The 26,984-nt window shown below is 40.1% G+C and overlaps 1 protein-coding gene across 7 annotated transcripts in view; it reads right to left on the bottom strand.

Moving 5' to 3' along the window:
* Nucleotides 1-26,984, bottom strand: part of TBC1D5 (TBC1 domain family member 5) — a 498,574-nt gene that overhangs the window by 81,306 nt on the left and 390,284 nt on the right. For all 7 annotated transcript variants that reach the window (XM_032488852.1, XM_032488869.1, XM_032488856.1 and 4 more), the window contains one exon: nucleotides 5,378-5,463. In XM_032488852.1, coding sequence (XP_032344743.1) covers nucleotides 5,378-5,463 — 86 coding nt within the window. The remainder of the gene's footprint in view (nucleotides 1-5,377; nucleotides 5,464-26,984) is intronic.

The following is a 26,984-nucleotide window of genomic DNA, read 5'->3' as shown; positions in this document are numbered from 1 at the left end:
CAGAATTCAAGTTCTGGAATCTTTCATTATTGGTATCAATTATGTCGTTCACACTAAGCTCTGATACGGGGCAGAGCAAAGCGGGAACATCAGCCCAGAGAAAGAATGCTACTGCTGATCGGGTGCGCGGCGGGTCAGGAGCCGAGTCGGGTGTCTTCCATCTCTATCAAGGATTCCTTTAATCAGATGAAATATCTGACCTTGGTGACATGGAACTGCTTAAGCAAGTTAAAGGGCCTACAGCTGTGGAGCCTGTAAAACGGCGCCTCTGGAAAAAGGGATGCGTGATCTTGAGACACTACTGATGGCTCCGGTGTGATCATTTCCTCACCTCGGCAGAACAGGAAAAATTACACTTTTGAAGAAATTGTGTCATTTTCAAAACAGAAAATCCATGAATATCTTGGAACACAGAAGGTATGTGACTCTATTCTTAATATAAGAGATTGCAGTATTTAAAAACTACGAAATTCTGATCCATGACCACTCAACTGGGCATTTCAGCAGTCACAGACTCCTAATTAAATCAGATGGGTCTTTCTGAAGACTGGTCACAATTTAGATGTGCTTATTTTTTTATAGCAGCAATTTGTGGTTATTTAAGGACAAAATTGGAACACGATTTGAGTGTTAAATTGTTGTTCTGAGCTCCAAAGCTGAACGACTAAGAAAATGTCAATTCCCATTTTTAAAAAGAAATTTGCAAGTAAGTAAGTAAAAATCAGAGCACAGTGCGTATTACCCACACACGTAATGGAAAATCTACCACTAAAATACCTAGGCACTTGCTTTTAAAGACTTAATTATAGCAATCCATGGTAAAGCAGAGGAGAGAAATCAGGCTTCTTGATTTCTCGAGATATTCTTATCCATGAAATCACATGTCATCCCTGCTTCCTCATCCCTGATTTGGATAAGCAACACAAATAGAAGCCCACTGTTGGAGATGTAGCGAGTATCAGCTCCCTGCTTCCCAGGTGTCTGTCTGGCTCCTGTCTGCCCTCTACTTCCTGATCACTGCTGGGGGTTCCCCCAGGGGGAAGTATTTTCCCTCTGGACCAGCCCCACTACCTGTCTTGCTACTCAGTGACAGCCCCACTGCATAACTCTTCAATAGCTTCTAAAGAGCTAAGCAAGTAGTTGTGAGGCTAATTTTATGCCTGAAGGGTCCAGCCTGGTAAAAGCACGGTAGGCATTCAATAGTGAAACGGGGACTTTACCAACAGTTTTGAAGCTACAATAGTTTTTTGATCACGGATAAAGCAGTGAATAATGTGGTATTTATAAAGGCTACATGTAGAATTGGAAGTAATATTTGGCAGGATTATCTACCAAGCTTGCCTCAATTTACACTCCCTCATTTGGCGACTAAGGGTGTCCATGCACTTTTGCTAGCTTGTTCATTCATTCATTCGTTCATTCATTCTAAACCACTTTACTGAGGTATGATGGATGTACCACAGCTGTACACATTTCATGTGCACAACTTGATGGGTCTGGAGGTAAGCATACATCCATGAAACCATCACCGAGATCTACGCCTTAAACCTACCCATCACCTCCGAAAGCCCCCTCCTGCTCTCTTTATTATTATTATTTTAATTTTTGTGATAAGAACACTTAACATAAGATCTACTCTCTTAGCAAATTTTAAGTACATAACAGTATTATTAACTATGGGCACAAGGCAATGGGGTAGGTCTCTAGGACTTACTCACCTCTGGCTTTTATTTTTAATTTGCTAAATGTGAAAGGTGAAAAATGGTACTTCGGAGGTGTTTTAATTTGCACTTCTTTGACTAATTATGAATGTGGACAGCTTTCTAAATGTTCATTTGCTGTTTGCAACCCTTCTTTCATTGAGTGCCTACTACACTCCAGGCACTATTTCAGGTGCTGAGGATACAACAGTTAACAAGACAAATGTGCAGAGTTGACATTTCAATGCAAGCAACAAACAATAAAAACATGCAAATAATTGAATAAAGTTTTTTAAAAAGCTAAAACTACCATTTCAGGCAATAAGAAGTGCTATGAAAAAAACAAACACAGTAACAAAGCAAAGCGAAGGGACAGAGTAAAGTGGGGCAGCAGAGGGAGGTTCCGGGAAGAGATGATCTTTGAAAATAGACTTAAGAGGTGTGTCACGCGGATTCGTGGGGAAGAAGCCGGTACAGGGAAAAGCAGGCTCAGTGCTCCCGGCGTGGGAACGTACGTGCGCGCGCCTGAGGACTGGTCACAGGCCAGCGTGGCGGGAGTCTGGCGGACCAGAGAGGGGAGCAGTGGGAGCAGACAGGGTTGGAGAGGCGGGGGCCGGGTCACGTAGGGCCTGCCCTGCAGAACCCTGGAAAGGCTCTGGATTTTATCCCAGATTTCCTGGGAAGTCACTGAAGGGCCCTGAGCAGTAGTGATGTGATGAGGACTTGCATCAATCCGGCTGCCGGGTGGAAAGGGCATGTGAGGAGGCACGGGGCGGACAGGGGACTGTGGGTGTGAGGTGACCCAGGACCCTGGAGGCTCGGGCTGGGCGGTGCAGAGAGAGGAGGAAAGAGACTTACTTCTGGACACAGTCTGGACAGGATGTGCTGATGGACCCGACGTGTGATGTGATGGGGAAAGAGGAATCAAGGGCGATTCTAAGGCTGAGTTAGCTGGGTCATGACGTACTCTGTGATGGAGACACATGGGGGAGTGACAGAGTGTGGAGGTGGGAACATTCGAGTCTGGAGGTCTGGGGAAGAGGTCAGACTGAAGGTACAAATCATGCCCCTTCAGTCACAAGGGGACTGAGAGCCGAGAACCCGACGGAGACCCTCTAAGAACTGCGTAACTTCTTAGACAGCAATGAGCTATTGTCAGGCACTTCTACTACAAACACTTCCCCACTTTTCTGTTTGCTTTTTGATTCGGTTTATTCCTCACGTATCTGCTTAAAATCCACCGGCCCTTCCCTTTGTGATATTTCCTGTTACTTTTAAGGTCAAAGAGTCTAGTGCCTAGAAGTCAGATAGACACTTGTGTATTATTTTGAGGTTTGCTTGTTTGAGTGAACTTTGATCAACTCAGAATTTATTCTGGTGTTTGTTACGGTTACAAGTGTGTATCTTTTCAAAAGATTTGTCAAGTTTCACAGCACTATCTACGAACCCACCTGCCTGTGATGTCTTCACATCCTACACTTCATTTGGTTCAGTTTCAGTTTTAAGCTTTAAAATCCCAACAGTGACGGACGATGGGAACCCTTCCTTCCAACCATCACAATGACACTGTGTAGAAGAATCTCAATGTGCTTACAAGGAAATATATAAAACAGAACCAGCATTTTTGAGAAGAAAAATGCAGGGACAGAAAGCTAATTGGAAGAAAGATAAAATGTGAAGGAGAGAAAGCAAAGGGTACAGTCTATTTCCTTTTTTGAAAAAAAAAAAACAGTAGGTGTTGAAAAATGTAAAAAGATAAATAATCATGCGCACATACAACAAATATTTATGAAGTAACTTCCCCACACCAGCCAGCACTATTCCAGGTGTCCTTAATGGTGAGTTAGACAAGGACCTGCTCTCAGGCGCTTACACTTCAGGGGGGAAGTTGGGGAGAGAGAGAAAGTGGGTGCTTGGGGGAGTACTGAATGCTATGCAAAACGATGGGGTGGGCTGATGGCACAGAGAGTGCCCAGGAAGCAGCCTGAGGGAGGTCGAGAGGCTTCAGTGAGATGATACTGGGACTGAGCCACAAGTCTTGAAGGGGCAAAGGAAGAGGCATTCAGGAGGGGGGAGAAGAGGGAAGTGCAATGGCCCCAGGCAAGCTCTAGAGGGAGGGAGGAGAAGGAGGGGTGAAGGAGGTGAGGTCAAAGAGCTAAGGGAGGGGCCAGGGGAGGGGCTGGATTATCAGAGGTATTAGGAGGAAGCCTTCGGAGGGGTTTAAGTGGGGTTGTGGTACCATCTGCTACAAGCTGAGAGTTCGTTGGTTATTATGTGAAAACTAATCTGGTGGTGATGGTGGTGGTGGTGGTGGGTGGGGGGGCGTGGGCTGGAGATTAGGGGAGAGAAGGGACTCTAGCTAGAAAGATCTGGTATAAAGAAAGTATCTAAAATAAATACACTGCTCTTTTAAACCTATCAAAACTAAATATTCGACATGATGGGGAGGAAATACAAGTGACCAGACTGTGAGATTCCTGCAGACAGGGAGTCTTGTCTGGCTGGTTCACTGAGTGTCTCCAATGCCTGCAATAGTGCGAGTCTGGCATTCAGGACAAATGTGTTAAATTAAATGAACAAAGTGACTATCGGGAATAAACTCTTATTTGTAAAACAAGAATCAGACAAAATGAATAAACAGAAAAGAGCTTCAGAGAAGCCTCGTGGGCTATAGAACTGGTCTCATAATTACGCAGTTCATCAAAATGTGAGACAGACTTCAATCAAGGATGGGTAATTTAAAAATAACGTTACACTGAAACAGTGTTCAAATTACAAGTTTAAATTTAGCTGCTTTCTTATCAAAGTCTTCTCACCTTTTAGACTGTGAGTTTCTGTGTGTTGGGAATTACATCTTCTCTTGACTCTCCAAGTCAGAGCAGAACACATCTGTACATGTATTCCATCAATGGATGTTTAGGTCATTGGAATTCTACTGAAGAAAAGCTAGCACACAGGCAAAACGCCGAAGGAGGACAATTCAGACAACTTGCAGCACTGATCACGACTAACATTTTAGTCTCCACAGCAAACTTTGAAATTACGTTCTCATTGGAGATGGTTCTGGTTTGACAAGTTAACTCTTGAGACAGCTGAGTACAGTATTATGAAAGAACAAAACTGTTCATCAACCCTTTATGCCAGTGTTCATTTCTTTTAAAAGTACGATTTTAATGTTTTTTTATTCCTACAGTGACCCTTAAAATGTCTATGTATGTAATCACAAACGCGCACACAAGATGCATTTATAAGCATATTGTGTAGTTCTAAAGACAGTTGGGAAACCCAATTTCAATTTTGCTACTGAAATAAGTTAAGGATATATTACAGAACTGCCTCTTTTCAATCAACAGCAAGGATCTAGAAAGAGATTATATGAGTAGGCACGATTTATTCAGGTTTATTAGTGTTAGAAAGATGAAGTTGTCAAACTTCAAACCGTAACAAGCACTCTTCTATTCACTTAATTTTTCATCTTACCACTGACATCAACGTATATCTTTTTCCCATGCCTTTAAAAAAACTGGGATAATTTATTTAACAAAGATTCATTACATGCATTAACCACTGATATGCTAAAATCTAGAAAATTATTTTCAGCAAATGTGTAAAATTTCCTAATGATCTCCAAGAATATCTTAGTGACTTATAACCTTCATCAGAGAAAGAGGACTTACCGGCTTTTATTCATGAGGTCTGCTCCTCGTGCTTTGTAATAATCTAAATTTGGATGGAATTGATAAGTCACTGGTCTTGGATTTCTCTAGAGAAAAAAAGCAATAAATTAAAATATATAAGGCTATTTAAATCATACATTAACATATAAAAGGCTGAAACAATTGTTTCTATATTCTTTCAGAAAAACATGTAAAATAATGAAGTTCAATAATCAATGTGCTTATTGAAGTTTTGTCTTAACTGATTTTAGTCTGATTAAACAGTGAAATTGTTTTAATATATTTTACTTTTACTTGTCTCATAGTTTACATAGATTTATTCCTTTCATTAGATTTCTTTTTGATAATTTTGATCACTTTCAATATGCCACTCCAAAGACAATCAGGTAAAATTACAATAAAACTGAAATATTATATGAGATGTAACACCAGCACAAGCTATGCTTAAGGGCTAGGAGACACAAAATGTCAAAAAAGCTGCATTTTGGAGAAGAGCAATAATCAGTTTTTTTTTCCATTCTTTTTTTTTTTTAATTAAAGTATAGTCGATTTACCATGTTGTGTTAATTTCTGGTGTACAGCATAGTGATTCATTTACACACACACATACATACATACAGACACATATATATCCTTTTCATTACAGACCATTACAAGGTATGGAATACAGTTTTTGATAACCAGAATGCTAAATATGCCCGCTAGATGGCACACCGAGTCTTTCTTCTAAAATGAACGTATTATTTCAGAATTCATCAATTCTTTTAAAGTTAGTAATTTCTATGTCATCTATTCTTATATACGAGTTTAATAAGTGCCCAGGTAGTGGAAATATTAGCAGGGTATCACCACAATACAAAAGCAAACTGACCAGTGCACATTTTCATAAAAGCAGCAAATTCACTGTACTCTCTGGCATTTAATATTATTGAGCAATGTGCTGAAATGTCCTTGAATCATAAGGTTGGGTGTATCTATTTAAATACGTTGCTATTATTTAATGTGTCTCTTTAAATGTTTCAAGTCCCTCAGGCAAACAAAAATTAATCAAAGGTATTTCTAGTTGATAACAACACATTAATAGCATAACTTAAATGAATACCATCATCTCCAAAATGTTAAATTATATATATATTTCGTTTAAAAAAGTTTTTAAAGACTGAGAAGTAAATGTATTGCAATGTTTACCTGAACATATAATTCAAGTTAATAATTTGAACCAGAGCACTCCCTGTCCTTTGAGATCTGACACAGAAAGCTACATTTTCTCTTAATAGAAAGTTACCAGTATGCTTGGATATCACTCCTTGGAGACATAATCCCCAAGACACTGACACACTTGCATGTTGGTGGGGGTGTATAATTGCTAAGGTTAAATAGTTTGAAATTCATCAAGCTAACAAGCTGCATCTTAATGCCATGATGGACCTTTTCTTTTTCTGCTGAAAAGAGAATATTTACACAGCTCAACCCTTTCGTATCTCTTCCAAGTCAGCCCTAATCATCTGACAAAAATGACAATCCCTTGATTTAGCTCCAGCTACTACTCCACTGGTTTGGTATTCAACACAGTTCTGCAATAATCACATCTGAATTGCCTTGATGAAGATAACTGATGCTTCCATGACTACCATACTGCTAAGTCTAACAGCGCAACTTCCCTCTGCCTAGGAGCTGCGTAGGCTTCCTTGTGGTGTCTGATGGCAACCCGGACCCGAGCATAACGGAAGCATGAAACAGAGGTCAAAGCCACTGGCAGACTGACGGCGCATTCATGATTTACGTTAAAAATGAACTGTCGTAGGACTATCACTCGTGACGAACTTTGCTCTTTCTTCTCAGTGCCTGGAAACATTTTGCTTTCGCTAATACAAAGGCTTTTCTTCTCTGACTTTAAACAAATTAATAAAGGATTACGTTACCTTGTGTTCGGAACAATGAAAGAAGGGAATGCATAGAGCAATTTCTGGAAACATCTTTATAGAGAAATGACAAGCAATTCAAGAGACAAGTGCTGATCTATCTAAGCGCTTAAAGCCATTATTAGGAATAATGATCTAACTGGAACATATGAATGAGGCTCAAGTATCGCTTTCACTGCGGCCTATTGAAATTCCTAGGAGAGTTCCTGGTAGTAAAGGGAGAGGTAGTTTAAAGTGCCGGTGTACCAGGATGGGGAAAAAAAAATTGAAATATAATGTTGAAAAACTGTATTTGAAATGTAAGGAAATAAATTCAGAAGTGACAGCTGAAAGGTATTCAACAGGGTTTTCTATCTGAGATGATGGTAAGTACGTGGACACAGACAGATGATGCAGACGAGCCCTGGCCGGGAGAGGTGTCGCGCGGCTCACAAACGCAAGCTTCACGCGTAATTTACACTGTCCAACAACCACGTTAAAAAAAAAAAAAAAAAGGAAAAAAGCTGAGTGAAATTAAATGGAACAATATTTTGTTTAACTGAGTATATCCCAAATATTATGATTTTAACATGTAATCAAATATAAAAAATATTGAGATATTTTATATTTTTTCTTTTGGAAAAAGTGTTTGAAATCCAGTGTATCTTTTACTCCGACAGCACAACTCAGTGTGGACCGGTCACACTTCAGGTGCTCGGTAGCCACACATGGCTGTGGCTACTGCCATGAACAGCACCAAACTCAATGTCTGATGGGCCTGTAAACCAATAAATATGTGGCCCTAGAAATCAAGGCACAGACACGAATTTACAAAAGGCACAAATGCTTTTCTACATTAAGATTCACTCCTGACAGTTCTTTAATTCATCTATAATTCTTCTCTTTTAATTAAGTTAGTTTTGTCTCTTCTGAATAAGGCTTTAAAAAGTCAAAAAATTTTGGAGCACTAGCTTCTCACACACCTATGGACCAGAATGATAATAGCAGTGTTTCCTAAGAGGGATGAGATCAAATGAGCAGAATTCTAATCTTATGCAATTGAAACATTTTAAAAAGACAGGGATACTTGCTTTTCCTATTTTAAAGGATTTTTCCCCAAATAAAATTTTACAGAAATATGCTTTGATTTTTAATTTTTGTAGATCTGAAATACCCTCTAAAATGTAAGAGCCACTAGAATTCTACACATACAAATGTGTATTCTACACATATGTAAGAAAGACCAGACCCCATGACAGCTGTAAGTTCTCACTGTGTAGGACATGTGTTGACAAATATTATGTCTTTGCAAAAGACTGGAACAATTAGTATTTTAAACCCATTTTCACACAGTCAGGATTTCAAACATTATATAATAGCTTTTCCAAACCAATGTAGATTAAAAAAAGTTTTGTTTTGGAGAATTTTTCTTTGGAAAGATAACAAAATGGTAATCATACCCTAACCGACGCTAGTCTGTGTACAGAGGAATATCAATTATGTTTTACAGCCTGAGAAGTCTATATAACCATACACGAACATGCAGAAATTACAAATTCAATCCATCCGGGGTTGACCATGCCTTTCCTAAACCAACCTGGATGGACCTGAAATAAATCTTCCGTGAGACTGCAGCTAATTAACTTCCTAAGTACCACTCAATTCTTCTCTGTTAACAAGCTACTGGAGCTCTTCTTAAGTCTCTCTCTTCAGCTTTTCATTTTATGACAATATAAGAAGAATGTTGAAACTCCCACCCATGGCATAGATGGGCAGAAATTTGGGGAGGCATCCTAAAGCCTTGTGGACAAAATGACTTACGGAAGCAGAAGAGATAATGGTAGAAACGAGTGTCTGAGAGGGAACTATATGGAAAAAGAGAACCAAACCAAACTTTTGTTGTATTTCTGAATTTCCAAAATGCTGTTGTTAATTTGGTGTGATCAAATCAATTTACAAGTGCTTAAATGACAGCGATCAATCGTAGGGACAAAGCTAATTGAAACCTCACCTCTCTGTTACAGGTAACGTGCTTCCTTCTGAGGTCTAAAGCTGCCCTTTAACATAATGTCAGGTCAGACACTCTGCCCCTTACGAGTGTGATTTTGACGGTGGACAACTCCCTTCTGCTCTACTCTGTAAAGGAAATCTGTAGATCTGCATATAATCCTCCTTCCTGCCACCCTCACCCGCGTGGTGATGTTTCAGTATTTTGAGTTGGAATCCCCTTTGTGGTGGTGGTATACAAATATTTCAGTGCTAACCCACCGCTAAGTACAACCACCTACCAGATGCTACAAGAAGCACAATTAACCACAAGATGGAACGTGATAGCTTTCCTTGTTCTGAGCCTAGTGGAACCAAACACATCCCATGGAGGTCATCACAAACAGTACTTCCTAGACTGGTCCCCTGACGCTGGTCCCTCACCTGAGAATGGTTATCTCCTTCTGAATTGCTCCAGAAAGACAGGAGTCTGAGGTCCTTATCCTGCTTTGAACCACTCAGTGCCTTTCCAAGGCCTCTTTATTTGTAAACACATGCAGAACCGAGAGGAGCAAAACAAAAGCCATTCCAGTGATGCCAGCTCTAATTTCTGAATGTCTCAGTAGGAGCCGAAGAAGAGTTAAAGCTTTATGTTAAAAACAAAGGGACCAACCACTGTATATACAAATAGATAAAAAACAAATTTTGTCTGTATAGCACAGGGAATTATATTCAATACCTTGTGATAACCTTTAATGAAAAATATTAAAATATATACATGTATCCTCATGACTGGGACATCGTGCTGCACACCAGAAACTGACACACTGTAACTGACCATACTTCAATTAAAAAAACAATAAATGAAAGGAAACAACAACAACAAAACCTCCAAAAAACAAACAAAAAACCGGACCAGGCAAACGTAACATCTGCTTTAGAGGCACAGGCTGCCTGGCCCGGGAAGCCAGGGGTCAGAGGTCAGGGAGGCTCAGGTCCAGATCTGGCCCATCCACTGCCAGCTGAGCCGCTGGGAGGAGTCTGTCACACTCCCAGCCTGAGTTTCCGCATCTGCAAAACCGCGCTAAGGATTCAAGGGGACACTGAACACTAGGTGCACAGCACAGTGCTGGGCACTTCATAAAAACTCTGCAAAATGGGAGCTATCATCACCTTCCGATACCACCGAGCACTGACAATCAGACCTCTGACAGCAGTTTGACGGAACGAAAACTTAAAATCCCGGATAACAGACAGGTAGAGAAGGCGCTGTTGCAGACTTCTGATAACATATACATTGAGGGTAGATTTTATCAAACATTATTTTTTTAAAAAAGCAAATACACATATTTAGGAAAATATATCATGCACACTGGATCTCACATGTGGGGAGAAAAACTGTCTTCTTTCTCAGAAGAGGAGTATATACATACATTTTTTAATAATTGTAAAACCACATACTATTAATGCACACTTGTTTGCCAGCCTATGAGGTTACAATAAAGTTCTTTCCTACAATATGTCCAAATTATTATTTTTATATTTTATTGGTCACACTTTTTACATTAAATGAAACTGATACAAAGTTCCTGTAGCTCTTGTTTAACAGAAAAGGTTGATTTCTACTTACAGTATAAATATATGTTGGGCGTGAAGAAAACATTTGACAGGTGAAGAATTACCTTGTTTTCCTTCCTTAATATCTTGGTACCAACTCTTAATTTTTAGCATGCCAGATCAGAAAAGGGGAAAAAATAAGGCTCAGAAGGAGAAACAGCACTGTAAAAATATGTCGAATGTTTCTCTTTGATGAAAAATGAGGCTCTGATTTTAGTGAATATGTTATTGCCTCAATGCTGGGGGAAAAGCAACCGTCATTAGAAAAACGAATTGCTCAGCTGTTTATAAGCAGAAAGCTCTGGGGGAATTTCTCAGGACCCCAAAGGCGAAGCATTACAGGGTTATGCAAACATATGTTGCAGGTGTTTTAGGGGAGACAGGTGGGCAAACCTCAGCCCTGGAAGAGGAGCTAGTTTCATGCGCTGTAGCGGAAACGAGGTAACCAAAATGCATCCAAGTGCAAGGATGATGCCATGGCACCAGCGAACCCGGGCTGCGGAGCAAAAACTCTCCCTAAAATAATTATCTTGTTAGTGCCAAGCAAACAGCATTTTCCCCTTCTTGTAGTTTTATAGAAAACACACACTGCCAATTACTTTTTCTTTTTTTCCCTAAACTAAAGGTATTTTAAACCTGGAACAAAGAACAGCCTGAAATAGCGATAATTATCCCAAAAAGATAAGGATGAAGTATTGTTGCCTTTATTTAAACAAATATTTCTAAGGAGACAGTTTGTGGTAATAGCCCCTCTTTGGTTCACTAGGCAACATTAGATTTATCATAATTCTCCTAAAGCCGAAGATATTTCTATATTAAAATGCTAATTTTGTCTTTTCTTTTGCCTGTAATTAAAGCTGGGGAAATTTGTGATCTGATATTCACTGATTGCTAGAGGGTCCGCAAAGGTCTCAACATTTCTGTTTCTTATCGCCACATCCTGCCCTCTTCATTAAAATTAGATGGAGTAACACAGTGGATCAAAAAGGCAGACAGTATAGTCCAAAATGTTCAAAACATTCCCTTAAAAATATATATATATATAAAATAAATGGTATTATCTAGATATTGCTGTCAAATCTAGATCTGCATTTTATTTCCTTCATCATTTATCCAAGAGTTGATTTCCTTTTTGTTACTTGCTACTGAGACAATACTCATTTTACTATACATATTTACATGTAATAGTGTATCAAGCCTTACCTTCCCTACCTAAACCATTTTTCTTTTTTCTTAAACAACTCATACCATGAATTAAATGTCAAGTACTTTGTATGAAATAAGTTAAAAAAACATCAGACTTGGAAACAAAATCTAGTTTGATTTTTTACAATATTACAAAATCCAAAATGTGGATACAAAGCATTATTCACGTTAACATAGATCTTCACCAAAAAAAGGGAAACAACTCTTTGTGTAACAAGGTTGTAAATTGTGATTTTATTTCAGTACCAAGATTAAAATGACCTCTGGTCTAAAACTAAAAATTCCTATATATTCTGATAGTAAACATACCTTACAAATATTAGGTATTAAGAATCTTAGTGCAACTGACAGAAAAATTTAGGTAATTCCAACCTCTTTACCTACAGATTAAGACTTGGAAAAAAGAGAAAATTTAAAAGACCTTAAAAATAAAAAAAGGAAGCAAAAACTGTTAACTGGTAAAGACACAGACAAAACCCCTGAACCCAGGCCAGCCTCATTTTACATACTGAATAAGCCCAATTCCCTAACGTGACATCCCCATCCCTGCCCTGGCAAGCCGAGATCTCAGATGGCTGAGAAGCATTTTAAACCACCTGTGCATTATGCTCGACTGTAGCTTCATACAATAAACAGGACACCGAAAGAGAAATAAAATGTTTTCCTTTTTCTGATGTATTTACATTTTGAATTCAGCATGCAGGGAGATGCCAGATTAGCGTGCCCCCCAATATATATGTATGTATATAAATAAACACGGGGAGCAGTTTATGTTTACACATTCTGTTGGTTATTAATCCTGGGCTTCAAGATACTCCTTTTAGATCACTAGGTAGCTCTGTTCGGCAGCGCTGAACTCTTCACCTTTTTCCTTCCTTGAACGTGTGCAGGTTGGGGAGGTTTAAAGACATGTGGAAACCCATCTCTGTTTTTCTAAGAGGAAGGTTCCCAACATTCAAGGAAGGACAGAAAAGAAAAAAAAAAAAAAGGGAAGAGGCACTCTCAAAACACATTCTTAAATATTCCAATTTGGGAAATGGACTTAAGAAATGAAAATTTCTGCTACAAAAATTACCATGGTAAATTTTTCATTTTAGAAACGTTGAAGTAAGTTTAAATATATTATCATCAAAATAGAAGCAATTTACAGAATGGCTTTAGGATTTCTGAATCCTCAAGAGTAAGTCTATGTGACCCCATGGGACTGCGAACCCTGGTGTGACGAATTCCACCATCTCTTCTTCCCTCTTCGTGACCTGCTGTTCTAAAAAGCTGAGCTGCACACCGGGGCCTGGAGAATGAAGGCTCTGCATAGTCATAGTTCTAATGCAATTTTGGGGGTAACTTCAACGATAAAACATCTTGCAATTAAAAATTCATTTATTATATAAATCCACTTTTATTACTAAGGGCATTCACTTACACACTCATTTTTGTGATACTTTCTAGAATAACCATGAAGCATCAGTACTGAACTGTGAAATGTCCAAGTGAAGAGAGAAAACAGAAGGCCAACATGGACAATTCAGGTTAGAGCTACATTTTCCTGAGTGAGACCAGTGTCTGCTTAAGAAAGTGTGTCAAGTGAGACCCAGAAGCCACTGAGAAGAGTGTTACAGATGGACTCGTGCCTTCCTGATGGCTTTATCCTAGACTTCATTGTCATTATAAAAAAGAACACGGACATCAGGTACGAACTTCTTGAAAGAGCAAAGATGGCATAAAATATTTTCCTTTTAATCAACAGCCTTTGGCCCAGCTCATTGGTAAAAGCAAAGCCCCCTCAAACACCCAGTGAGACAACGGGTACACCCCCGAAGGCTCACACAGCATCTGTGTGAGTGGTTCTTAGCCATCCCTGCACCATGGGCGCCACTCTGCCTTATGGGAATGAATTTGGCCCCCTTTTCAGAAGAAATTTTTAAATACCTAAAATAAAATACATAGGGTTATAAAGGAAAACAATTATACTGAAATACAGTAATCAAAATACTGAGCAAATTGATAACATAGTGAAATGTGCTTTTTTATTAATGTATTAAATAGGATATAGTGGCTGGTCTCATCATTACTATAATTTAGAAGCAGTGATGAATATAAATGGTATTTCAAGACGTCTTCATCGGCTATTATGTGATATAAAGTGTCTGTGCTGCTGTCGGTGACAATGTTTCAGAGGCTGCTAATGTTACTGCTGTTTGCTGTCTTCGTCCATAGTTGAAGAAAATAATCAATTTTAGTAAGGGCTTAGTGAAACTAAAGATGTAAATTTTTCTCATTCAAGTTCTTAAGACTCCCCTGAATTCCATCCATAGACTATTTGGGGGCCTCTTCTCAGGAACCTGAATGGTGGTTTTGGATAATAGCTTTCCTCTTGGGAATATGGAGTTTTATGGGTACCACTGGGTTAGTTTATTAACTCTTCTGCTGAATAACTACGCAGGGGTGACAGTTAACATCTAAAGCAACCACTCTGGTGAAGGAAGGCAGCTAGCCATCAGGGTAGTTTGGGGAGGCAGAGGGAAATGCTGGAGAGAGCCCCTGCTGTGCCGGGCCTTAACCCCTCAGATGCTGGATTTCTTTACCTACTGATACAGAACTATTTCAGCATCTTAACCATTGGTATAGCTGTAACACCAGATGAGCAGCAGCCCCAGACAGAAATAATATTTGGGAGTAGGGAGCATCCAGATGTTGAAGTTTTGCTCTTGGAGTGTCCAGTGCCTTACCTGAATGTAGGAGATGTGAGGTGGGGGGGGAAGAGGGAGGTGAAGGGGGATGCTCCCACTGAATGCAAGGGCAGCGGAGTGAGCCGTCCACGTCTGGAGGGCCCACTCTCTCTGTGCTACATTCTCTGAGATGGTATCCATCGCTGCGGGGCAGGTGATAGAAGCCAGATTTGGAGATGGGAGCTCTGTAAGTGGGGCTGTCCACTCACCACTTTTTTTTCAAAGGTAGCTGAACTTTCTTGGTCTGTAGCCAGAAATGCTTCAAGAAAATACCTCTCTTCTGAGGTCATTTTTCTGAAGAAGCAAATCATTTCGTCGGGGCTCCAGGTCCCCTTTGTTGGGAAATTGTAGCAATGAGAAGAAACAGGACTGCATACAACTTGGTAGTGATTCAGAAAGAAGAAAGAGAAGGCCTTGGTAATCATCCCACCCGGGTTAAGGGGAATCTTTGGAGGCCCTTTCTAGCAGTTATTCTGTGTGGAAGCACAGAGCTCTTATTTCCTGATGGACACTGCATTTAAAACATCCTTAAGAGAGATGACTTATTAAACAAATGGAGAAAAAGTAATGTATAAAACAGCATACAAAGTATAATTTTTCATACTTTGCAGACATTGACAAGACGATCTTAAAATTCATACAGGACTGCATCTGACTCAGAACAGCTAAAATTACCTTGAAAAAGATAAACAGAGTTCATGGATTCCTAAGTCCTGATTTCAAAACTTACTACAAAGTAATCAAGACAGTATGGTACTAGCATGAAGGACAGACATATAGCTCAACGGAATACAGAGTTCAGAAATAAACCCTCACATTTATGGTTAAATTTTGACAAAGGGGCAAGACAATTCAATGGGGTAAGAACAGTCTTTTCAACAAACAGTCTTTTCAACAAAACTGATGTCCAAATGGAAAAGAATGAAAGGAACAGACCTAAATGGAAGAGCTAAACCATCAAACTTTCAGAAGGAAATACAGGAATAAATCTTTGTGATCTTGGGTTAGGCAACGCCTTCTTAGATAGGACACCAAAAGTACAAGTGATAAAAGACTGGTAAGTGAGGCTTCATCAAAATTAAAAACATTTGGGCTTCAGCGGGACACCATTAAGAAGGTGAACAGACAGAAGAGAAAAAATATTTGTAAATCATAAGTCAGATAAGAATCTTGTATCCAGAATGCACAAAGAACTCATAATTCTACAATAAAATGACACCCCAATTAAACATGAGCAAAGGACCCCAAGAACCATTTCCCCAAAAAACAAGTACAAATGACCCATAAGCACATGAAAAGATGTTCAACATAATTAGTCATCAGGGAAATGCAAACCCAAACCACAATGAGATACCATTTCACATCCATTAGAATGGCTATAATAAAAAAGACAGATATACCAAGTGTTGGCGAGTATGTGGAAAAATCTGCAACCCTCCTCATACACTGCTGGTGGGAATGTAAAATGGTGCAGCCATTTTGCAAAACAGTTTTTGACAGTTCCTCAAAATGGTGAATGTAGAGTTTCCATATGACCAAGCAATTCCACTGCTAGGTATACATCCAGGAGAAATAAAAACACCTATCCACTACAGATCGTCGTTCTGAGTGAAGTAACCCAGAAAGAGAAAGAAAAATATCACTCATATATGGAATTAAAAAAAAAAGAAGAAAAAGAAATAGAAAAAAAAAAAGGACACTGTGAATTCATCTACAAAACAGAAACAGACTCATAGACATGGTAAACAATCTTATGGTTACCAGGGAAAGTGGGTGGGATGGGATAAATTTGGGAGTTTGAGATTTACAAACGTTAGCCACTACAAATAAAAACAGATTAAAAGAAGTTTCTGCTGTATGACACAGGGAACTATGTTCAATATCTTGTAATAACCTTTAATGAAAAAGAACATGAAAATGAATACATGTATGCATATGCACGACTGGGACACTGTGCTGTGCACCAGAAATTGACACCTTGTAACTGATGGTACTTCAATTAAAAACAAAACAAAACAAAAATGTGTCCACACAAAAACGTGCACAGGAAATGTTCACGGCAGCATTATTCATAACAACTACAGAGTGCAAACAACCCAAATGCCTACCAATTGATGCACTGATACTCCAATGTGGTATGCCTATGATTTGGCAATAAAAATGAATGAAGTACCAATACATGCTACAGCATGGACGGACCTCAAAAACATTACGCTAACTTAAGGAAGCCAGCCACCAGCATCCACACCGCCACATACTGTATGATCCCATTTACACAGAATATCTAGAATAGGCAAATCCACAGGGACAGGAGTTAGATTAGTGTTCACCTAGGTGGGGGGCGGGAGGAGTTTTACGGGAGGGGAGAAAGGTAGGGGACGACAGCTAATGGGTACAAGGGCTCTTTTGGGGGATACTGAACATGTTTTTAAATTAGATTATGGTGGTCGCTGCACAACTCTGCAAATATACTAAAAACCACTGAACTGTATGCTTTAAATGAGTGGATTTTTACTGTGTGTAAATTATATCTTAGTCAAGCTGTTGAAAACAAGAAATTTGATATCTACTGGTAAATGCATACACACAAACACACACACTTTTTTTTTCCCTAGAAGAAAAGGATGGACGCAGGTCAAAGAGGACTGGACAGAGACTTTTTTTAGTTGAAGTAGAGTTGATTTACAATGTTGTGTTAGTTTCTGGTGTACAGCATGATTCGGCTTTATATACATACACACATATACATTTATACACACATATATACATTTATACACACACATATATAGTCTTTTCTATTATAGGTTATTACAAGATACTGAATATAGTTCCCTGTGCTGTACAGTAGGACTTTGTTATTTATGCATTTTACATGTAGTAGTGTGTATCTGTTAATGCCAAGTCCCTACTTTATCCCTCCATCCCCAGAGATTTCGTTTTTCCACTTTGCATGTTGCTACACAGCTGTCATTCCCTTATCAGTGCCGTTATCACTCCACGCCCATCCCTCCATCAATGGGAGTTATTGCTACAATGAGCTCACAGGTAGGGACCATTTTCTGATTTCTTATTTATACTTCTGTGCACTAAATTAAAAACAAAGCTTAATTTTAAAATTCTACTTAGTATAAAAGATAAGAAGTATTTCATATCCTTCTTGGATTAGATTTTGTACTCATCACATCACATATATTGTAGGTTAAACAGGTATGAAGAATACAATTCTGGCTGAACTTGTTACTCTTTTAGCAAAAGCCTGTCGTACACTGTCAGGCTTACTTTATTTAGACTACCTTTTTGGCCCCATGTAGGACTAGATCTTTTCACATAGGCCTTCGAAGATCTGCAAGTTCCGATGCCATCAAGCTGAACTTTGAAGGTCACTTAGAAGTCTTAAATGGCACCAACTATAGGATTTCACTACAAACTCACATATCTACCCATCCACCTACCCCACACACAAAGGGAACCTTATATAACTGACAGTAACTCTTTGTGACCTTTGAAATAGACCCTCAATTTCAATCCTCTTGTCCAGTTCTTTTTATATTCATCTCTCCACAAAAACTCCCAAGCCTCCGTCCCCGGTATTATCATTTCAGACCACTTCTTAGAACTCCGGTCCCAGGACACGAAACATCTGGGGCTGGGCGAGGTCTATCTCTCTGCCTCCCTGCCTCCTCAGTGACTCTGGGGCAGGAGCACACTGCTCTGTCACCAGGACCCTCACTGTAGTTCAGGCCTGTCTTAATTTTTGCCTTGACCATATCACGTCTCTAATCTCATTCCCCTCTGATCCATACGTATGATGAATGCCACCAGAATTACCTTCCAAATACATGGGCCTGATTGTTTTTAGTCCCCTTCTTTAGTTCTGAATCAAGTCTCCGTTGCCAATCGAATAAAGTCCCTATTTCTTAGCACGATATTTAAGGACCTCCACAACCTGGGCCCTAAAGTACAACTCACACCACCCACTATGCACCCTACATTTCATTCACAACTATCTAAGGACGTTCCCTGAATCTCCAGACATAAGGTCACACGCTCCCTCGGATCAGGGGTGTCTATTCATTACTCTACTTCCTGGACTCCTCCTCATTCTTAGTTTAAACGCTTCTCCTACACAAAGGCTTTTGTGAATTTCCACATCACTCTGCCACCTCCATTCCGACAGCAGGCTCATTTTAGGTTAATTCTGCATTTATCCCTTCTTGCCTTACATTATGGTTACCTGTGTACATGTCTGTCTTCTATGTAGAGTGTAAGTTCACTGAGGGCTGAGCCATGTCCAGATCTCCGTTTGTATCCTCTCTGTCTCTTCCAAAGTGTGTGGTACATGGTATGTGCTCAATGACTGTCTGTGAACTAGGTAAACCGAAGAGCTCACCAGAGTCTGACTATTAAAGAAATAGTTGCAGAGAAGTAGGGTGAAGATATATCTGACCTGCACGTACACATAACTAATGGAAGGCTCAGAGAGAAGGCACGTCTTAAATGCCCACACACATCCTTTCCTCAGTATGACGCCAACGATGCTGCCTTGACGCCCATTTTAGAAAGAAGCTCCAAAAAGGCTAGCTGGCGACATGTGTGGTCTCCAAGTTTTACTGGATGAACAGAATCCTAACTCCCTGCATCCAATATGTACTCTCATGGTTACAATTCAGGTAACAAAAATGGAAACAAGTCGTGAGTAGTCACAGAGGTAGCTTGTTTCAACGGGGGAGGTTAGTAAGCAGAGGGCACATGGGTTGGCCATGACTACCTGATCACCCCTGTTTGATGGGTTATTTCATAAAGGAGCAGCTGGCTGAGTGGATGTGGATGGTCCTCTGCTTTATAAAGAAAAATATAGGCAATATAATTAACTTTTCCTAATTGAGTTGAACTCCTTGCAGGCAGTAGGTTGTCTGACTTTATTTTATTTTTGTGGTGTGATGTTGTTTTTGTTTGTTTGGGTCTTCATAGGAGTTTTACTAGGAAACTGTGAGAAGCTGCATGCCATTTTAAAACCAAGAGGTGCTATTTAAGCTGGATGGGGAGGAAGGTTGGGAAGTGTTGCCAGCAGAAGAGGGGCAGAAAGAGCAATCCAAGCAGCAGGAAGACAGCCCAGACCTAGGGTGAAGATAGTACGGAAAGAAACATTCTTCTGTCTCCATCCATCCATCCACTCATGAATCCTCCCATCCATCCATCCACAAATTCATCCATCCATCTACCCATGAATCCTTCCATTCACCCACCCATCTATCTATCCATCCGTCCAACCACCCATGAATCCTTCCATCCATCCATCCATCCATGAGTCTATCCATCCATCTACTTATTCTTCCATCCACCCACCCACGAATCCATCCACCCACCCACGAATCCATCCACCCACCCATCCATCCACCCACGAATCCTTCCATCCCACCCACTCATGAATTCTTCCATCCATCCACCCATGAATCCATCCACCCACCCATCCATCCATCCAACCACCCACGATTCCTTCCATCCATCCATCCATGAATCCATGAGTCCAACCATCCATCCACCCATCCTTCCATCCAACCACCCACCCATCTACCCATGAATCCTTCCATCTGTCCATCCATGTATGCATGAATCCATCCATCCATCCACTCATGAATTCTTCCTTCCATCCATCCACCCATGAATCCATCCATCCATCCATCCATCCATCCATCCATCCACCCATGAATCCTTCCATCCAAAGACTTCCTAGGTATCAGGCACTGTGCTAGATACCAGGAGTACAATGGTGACACAATAGTCATGACTCTACCCTTAAGGACCTAGAGGATGAGACAATCAAATAATCACACACATTAATGTAAGACTGTGTCTGTGCTGAGTGCTTAGAAAAGGAAGTATATGGCACTATGAAAGTGCATAATAAGAGGATTTTTTTTTTCATCAGGGAGATCAGGGAGGGCTTTCCAGAGGAAGTGACAATGGAACAGCAATCAGAAAGAAGAGTGGTTGTTAACTAGTTTGTGTGGTGGGGGAGGGTCATGGAGAGAAGCAGTGCAGCAGTGAGGAAAGATTTTGTTATTCTGAGAGCTCGCATCAACTATGAAAATGTGACTTCTTTTTCTAGATGGCACTATTTAATAATCAATGATGCCTAGAACCTTCAAACTTTAGCTGTATATATACAACTACATAAAAAGCTATTTTTAATTTTAATTTTAAAATATCACCCAAAACAATACACTGTATCACTAAATTACTTAGGAAGTTCACTATGTCAATGAAAACTGAAAACTAAGAAGTTGCTTATTTACGAGGCATTAATTAAAACCCTAAATGTAAAGAAAAAACCTCCACAGCTTAAATACGCCCCAAATGCAGTCCAGGCCATTCAGCTGTGCTTGTCTCTTACAGAAAGTCCAGAGAACATCAGTGATCACTGACTGGTGCTCGGCCATCTAGGCACTTTACAAGCATTATCTTGTACAGAATTTTCACAACAAACTCATCACCATTTAATAAGTGAAGAAACAGGTTAGGCCAAAGTCATGGAGATAGTAAGGGTACAGCTAGGACTGGAATCCATCTCTATCTTCAAACTTCTTTTGGCTGCACACAACAGTGGCTGGTCTCCCTTATATGAACTCACGCAAGTATGAAGAATGCTGGTAATTAATTCTCAGCTTACTTTTTGGGCTCAATAATCATAGTTCCATGTATAAAGCCTTGATTTTTTTTGGTAGTGTTATCTTTTAAATAATCAGTTTATATGTCTTCCAGTAATACCTTACAATGTTTCACATCTCAAAATTAAGAATAAAGAATTGGATGTATTACTTTAGTAAGGATTTGGTTGGGAAATGCTACAGGATCTATGGATTTGCAATTAATTTTCCCTTTGCTGTCAACACTAGTTGATTCATTTTCAGCCCTAGATTCCATACTCTCTCCATCCACTCCTCAATCATCTACAATCTTCTTGCTTGTCTCTTGTCTGTTTTCTTCACACGTCACTTTTCAGTCTGAAAGATCACTTTATTTCCCCTTCAATGTGCTCCCTAAATATCTCAGCAACTTTCAACAGAGTTACTTGTTTATTTTTAATGTCAGCTGATCTCTCTACAACATGTGTCACTAGCCATTTCCATGTTCTTGGGATGATCTACACTTGGGCAATTCTAATTCTATTTTCTGATGTGGTGTATAACTATATACATATATATATGTATGTATATATATAATGGAATACTACTCAGTCATAAAAAGGACAAAATCTTGTCATTTGTGACAACGTGGATATACCTTAAGGGTAGTGCACTAAGTGAAATAAGTCAGAGGGAGAAAGATGAGTACTGTATGATATCACTTGAATGGGGAAGACAACAAACAAAATAAATGAACAGAACAAACAAATCAAACCAACAGGTAGACACAGAGACCAGATTAGTGGTTTCCAGGAGAAGAGGCAGAGGAGGGTGAAATGGGTAAAGGGGGTCAACAGGACGTTGACAGATGGAAACTAAATTTTTGGTGGTGACACTCTAGTATACACAGAAGTAGAAATACAATGTTGCACATGTGAAACTTATAGGGTATAAACCAATGTTACATTAAAAAAATAAAAATTAATAAAAATTTAAAAGTAAAAATAAAAAATTAAAATGTAACTCTCTCTTCTCATGGTTTTCCCACATTCTGAGTCTTCTCCACGGGCTCCTTCTTCCTGCCCTGATTGTTCTGTCCTGTGATTCCCTCCTCAGCCCTCCTCTGATCTCCCCGATGTATCATTTCTGAAATTACCTACATTTTCTCAACTACAATTAGTACCCATATTCCAAGATTTCTAAATCTATGTCTCTGGTCCACATCTCTCCTCTGAGCTCTAGACACACATTCCCAGGTGCCTTCTGGACATCTCCTCTTGGATATCCCACTACCTACTCAAAACTAACTCACATTCAACCTTCTTATAGCTAAACATTCTTGCAAACTTGCTCATCTGTGTATTTTCCCACCAACTCAATCAACAGGTGGGTATCTGGGAAATGCAACCAACTGTTCACCACCCAAAGCTTTGGATTCATTCACCAAGCCTTTGTCGATACTTTTCTACATTATCTGTTTTCAAGAAGCTCATAATTAAATTCTTTTTTTTTTTTTAAAAAGGAAGGAAGAAATGAATGAACGAAGAAGACGAGAAAAGAGGAGAGGAAGGAAACAGAATGCTCATACTATCCATACTCCATTGTTTGCCTTCCTATAGCAAAAGGGATGGTTGGTAGAAAATGACTATAATTTTAACAACAACAATAACAACAACACACACACACTAAACCCTCCAATGAAATCCTTTAGGGCACCAAACTGTTACTTCTGTGATAATGAAATCTCATCTCCCTTGTTTAATCAGAGGTCAGTTTCTTTTGAATAAGTCCTAAATATGTATATTCTGAAATTTTAGCTTTTGTTCAGTGCTATTTCACATAGTGTTTCCTGCGTAGCTGCTTAGTCTCTAGGACTGAAGTGTAAGGAAGTTCAAGTAAGAGAGCTTAAACCAGATGTTATCAATGAGAGAAATTTAAGTAGCTGATCTGAAATTAACAGTTGACATCCTTCTCAGTGGATCCTGTCATAAGTGGAATATATAATACACACATTCATTTAGAACCTTTATGAGAAAATATGGCAGGATTTCTCCAGATATTGGCTGGAAAGATGAGGGTAAAGGGTTTACCATTTTCCTGAATTTATGAATAACAACTTTAACCATTCCAGTCACTTTTCTGCCTTTTTCAAATTTTCCTACTTGGTACTTTTCCCCAAAGACAGCTCAAAGCATGTAAGCATCATACACTGTTTACTTTTAAGTGGAATAATTTGAAATACTCTCTATTTTTATTGCTGTTGTTATAGAGGGACAAGAGGGAAGAGATGAACCAGGCGTTTGTACCACAACAGAAACTGCAAGGAAAGGCCAGAGAGAGCCCAGTCACAAACAGCCCCAACCCACAGCACGACGAGGGGCAGATTCAGGGCTGACGATTTTGTGCAACATCTGATACTTCTCAGCTTCATCCCTTCGTATCTCTTCAACACAATTTGCGGCAAACACTATAGAAGATAAACTCGAGGGGCCGTCAAAACAGCTAAGAACAGCAGCAGGAGAAGAAAAGCCCAAACTCTTGATTTACTGAAGCAACGGCACAGAAAAAAGATGCTCAAGCATCAGGATCCCTAAGATGGTGGGTAAGGGGACAGTTATTTCCAGTCTCCCTTTGCAGAAATCAAGCTTATCAACGATTGGGAATAATTCTGATGTGCACCCAACAACTGTGCAGGGGGCAAACCCTAAATGTAACATGAATGCCTCTGGGCAGAGGTTAGCACAGTTTTTGAGGACCAGGTGGTGTCCAGGTTGGTGACATCTGACTATACCCCTTGTACGTTCAGTATATTTCAAAAGCAAAAGATGTCAGTCAGTAAGGGCCTGCCAAAGGAGCAGAGAGAAGCAGGGTCAAAAGGCACACGTGGGCAGAGCCAGGGAGAGAGGCCCAGAGCTCACTGGTTCGGGACTGCGTGCTTCCCAGGACCGCAGGAAGACTCCCCCAGGAGCCGGCATGCAGACCCTGCCGCCCCTGCGCCAGGCCCTCCAAGGAGCTCTGCTGTCCTGACTGCATCTTCCAGCAGGGCTACAGGGAGTGCAAGAGCTTGTTTCTTTCTTCCCTGTAAGTGACCTGATAACGAAGTGGCGTCAGGAAGGAGGGGAAGCAGTGAGTGTGGGAGCAGTGAGAAGTTCCTCTCCAGGACTCTGCAAGGAGAGGGAGGAGAAGGAGGATGACTCCAGGTTGGAAGCAGGGGCCGCGGGAACTGGTCTCAGCAATGCTGCTGAATGCTGGGTGAGCTTGGGTATTTTACCCCACCTTCCACAGGCCTCAGGAGGAAATAAAGGTGCAATTCCATCATCTGTAGCATCTCAACCATCTCTAAGGAAGTTACAAGATGCGTAATATTCCTAAAACTCAATGTTTCAAAGGAATTACCTTTTCATCATCAGTATCACCTAGAAAATGTGCATGATGTATCCAAGTTACAAGAACACAGTAGGAGGACCAGGGTGGAATAGGCACAGTTCTCAGTGAAATTCAATGGTCTAGAAGATACTAAAGCATCAGTTTAACTAGAGGAATTCAGGAGAACTCCCCCATTCATAAGGACAGGGTAAGGCCTGTGTCTCCCTGAGCTGCACCTGCTGACAGGTGTGTCTGTGAGAACTCCGGAATTCCCTGTGCGCTGAGAGCCAGCACTAGGACTCTCAGCACGGCTAAGCGATAGCACCAGCTGGATCTGTACTCAGGAGCCACGGGTCTAGAGCAGGAATCTCTCAATTTTCTTTCTTTCCCAGTCAAAATCAAGGGGCTTGACTTCTGACACTATTTATTTATTTACAAAGCATATGCGTGTATCACTTATATTAATCTATTATGTACATTAGAAAAGATATTCACAGTAGAATTTTTAAATGAGAGAGATGAAATAAGCTATATTTAAACCAGTTTTATAGTGATTTATTATGGTATTCTTCGCTTTTCCTAAAAATGTATGTTTAACAGTAATAATGTGATTGACTAAGATTCTTCACTTCTTTTTAAATTGCTTTCTATTCTTTTTCTTTCAATTAAAAAATTTTATTACTTCGTTGGTGGTGGTGTTACTTGTGGATTTTTGGAGGGTGGGGGTAATTAGATTTATTTATTTATTTGTTTTTTAAGAGAGGTGCTGGGGATTGAACCCAGGACCTCGTGCATGCTAGGCATGTGCTCTACCACTGAGCTACACCCTCCCCCCAATTTCTTTACCTCTTGAAAATCTTGGTTAAAATACTTTGTGATAGTCAGTTTTGGTGAACGACCCTCCAGAAAAAGCTACCTCACAAGAGATACAGGTCTGAGCGGAAGAAGGCCGTTTTTGGCTGCCCTTGCTAAAGTACGGTATTCACTTTGGAATCCATCTATTATGCCAAGGTTTTTGTTAAAATTTGGTTAGTAAAATTTCTGTCTTCCTTAATGTTAATCAGCTTGTATTAGTCAGGGTACCACAGAGGAACAGAACCACCAGGATGGACATGGCCAAGTAAGAGGAGATTTATCACTGGCCCACGTGACTGTGGAGGTGAGACACCCTGAAATGAAAGCCAGTGGTATGATTCAGACCAAGCGCCAAGGTCTGAGAACTGGGAGCAGGCACAGGAGGAGGGAGGGGGGCCCAGGGGAGGAAGGGAGGCGATGGCGGCCCTCAAGGATTGGATGACGCCTGCCCACATGGGCAGATCTTTTTAGATCTTTACTGATTCAAGTGCCAACCACTTTCGGAAACACCCTCACAGACACACCCAGAGACAACGTTTTACCAGCTGCCTGGGCCTCCCTTAGCCCGGTCAGGGTGACACATAAAACTAACCGTCATCCAGCGCTTCTTAAAATTTAATTGGAGGATCTTACAGTTCCATACTTTAAAAAATGGATTCAAACCTGACTTTATCTCTTCATTTGGAAGATGAGTAACCAAGTTAGAAAGTTCAGTTTCCACAGTCTTTTGGTGTGCTGTGAGAGCTGTAAATGAGTGATGCACTCAGATTGTCTTTGGCAAGAACATTGCAAATAGATGAAACATTTCCAAATATTCCAGTTCAAAAATGTTCTTTCCATAGCATGAATTTTTTGAAAAAGCTCTTATTTTCACTCATTATTAAAATGTCACCATTATCTTGAAGAGACAAATTGCTTATTCAAAAATATTTGCATAGTACCTTAACACTGAAGGCTGTGTGTCATTACAGGTAAGCAGATTTGAAGTCTATTTTTTCTAAAAAGAAGTTAAATTTGGCAACTCTTTAGCAGAAGATAGCTAGTGAACCTACAACAGAGGTTCATGGCCCCTGACATCTTTTTAATACTGTAACTAGGCCATCATTTAAGATAATATAAGATGTTATGTTTACGATAATTTAACATCCACTGAACTGGGCATATGGAGATGCCAGTAAGGCACAAGGCGGCAGAGGCAAAGGGAAGGGGGAGGAGTCCCCGTCAGTGCCTTTGCGGGAGGAGCCCCTTCTTCCCTTAGGAGACCGCATAGGTGATGAGTGACTGGGTGACATGTGGGCCATGTGAAGGTACCGGTGTTGAT

This window comes from Camelus ferus, chromosome 1, assembly GCF_009834535.1.
Source record: "Camelus ferus isolate YT-003-E chromosome 1, BCGSAC_Cfer_1.0, whole genome shotgun sequence".
NCBI classification, from domain to species: domain Eukaryota; kingdom Metazoa; phylum Chordata; class Mammalia; order Artiodactyla; family Camelidae; genus Camelus; species Camelus ferus.
The sequence above is the reverse complement of the archived record's forward strand: the minus strand, read 5'-3'. Positions and strand labels throughout refer to the sequence as shown.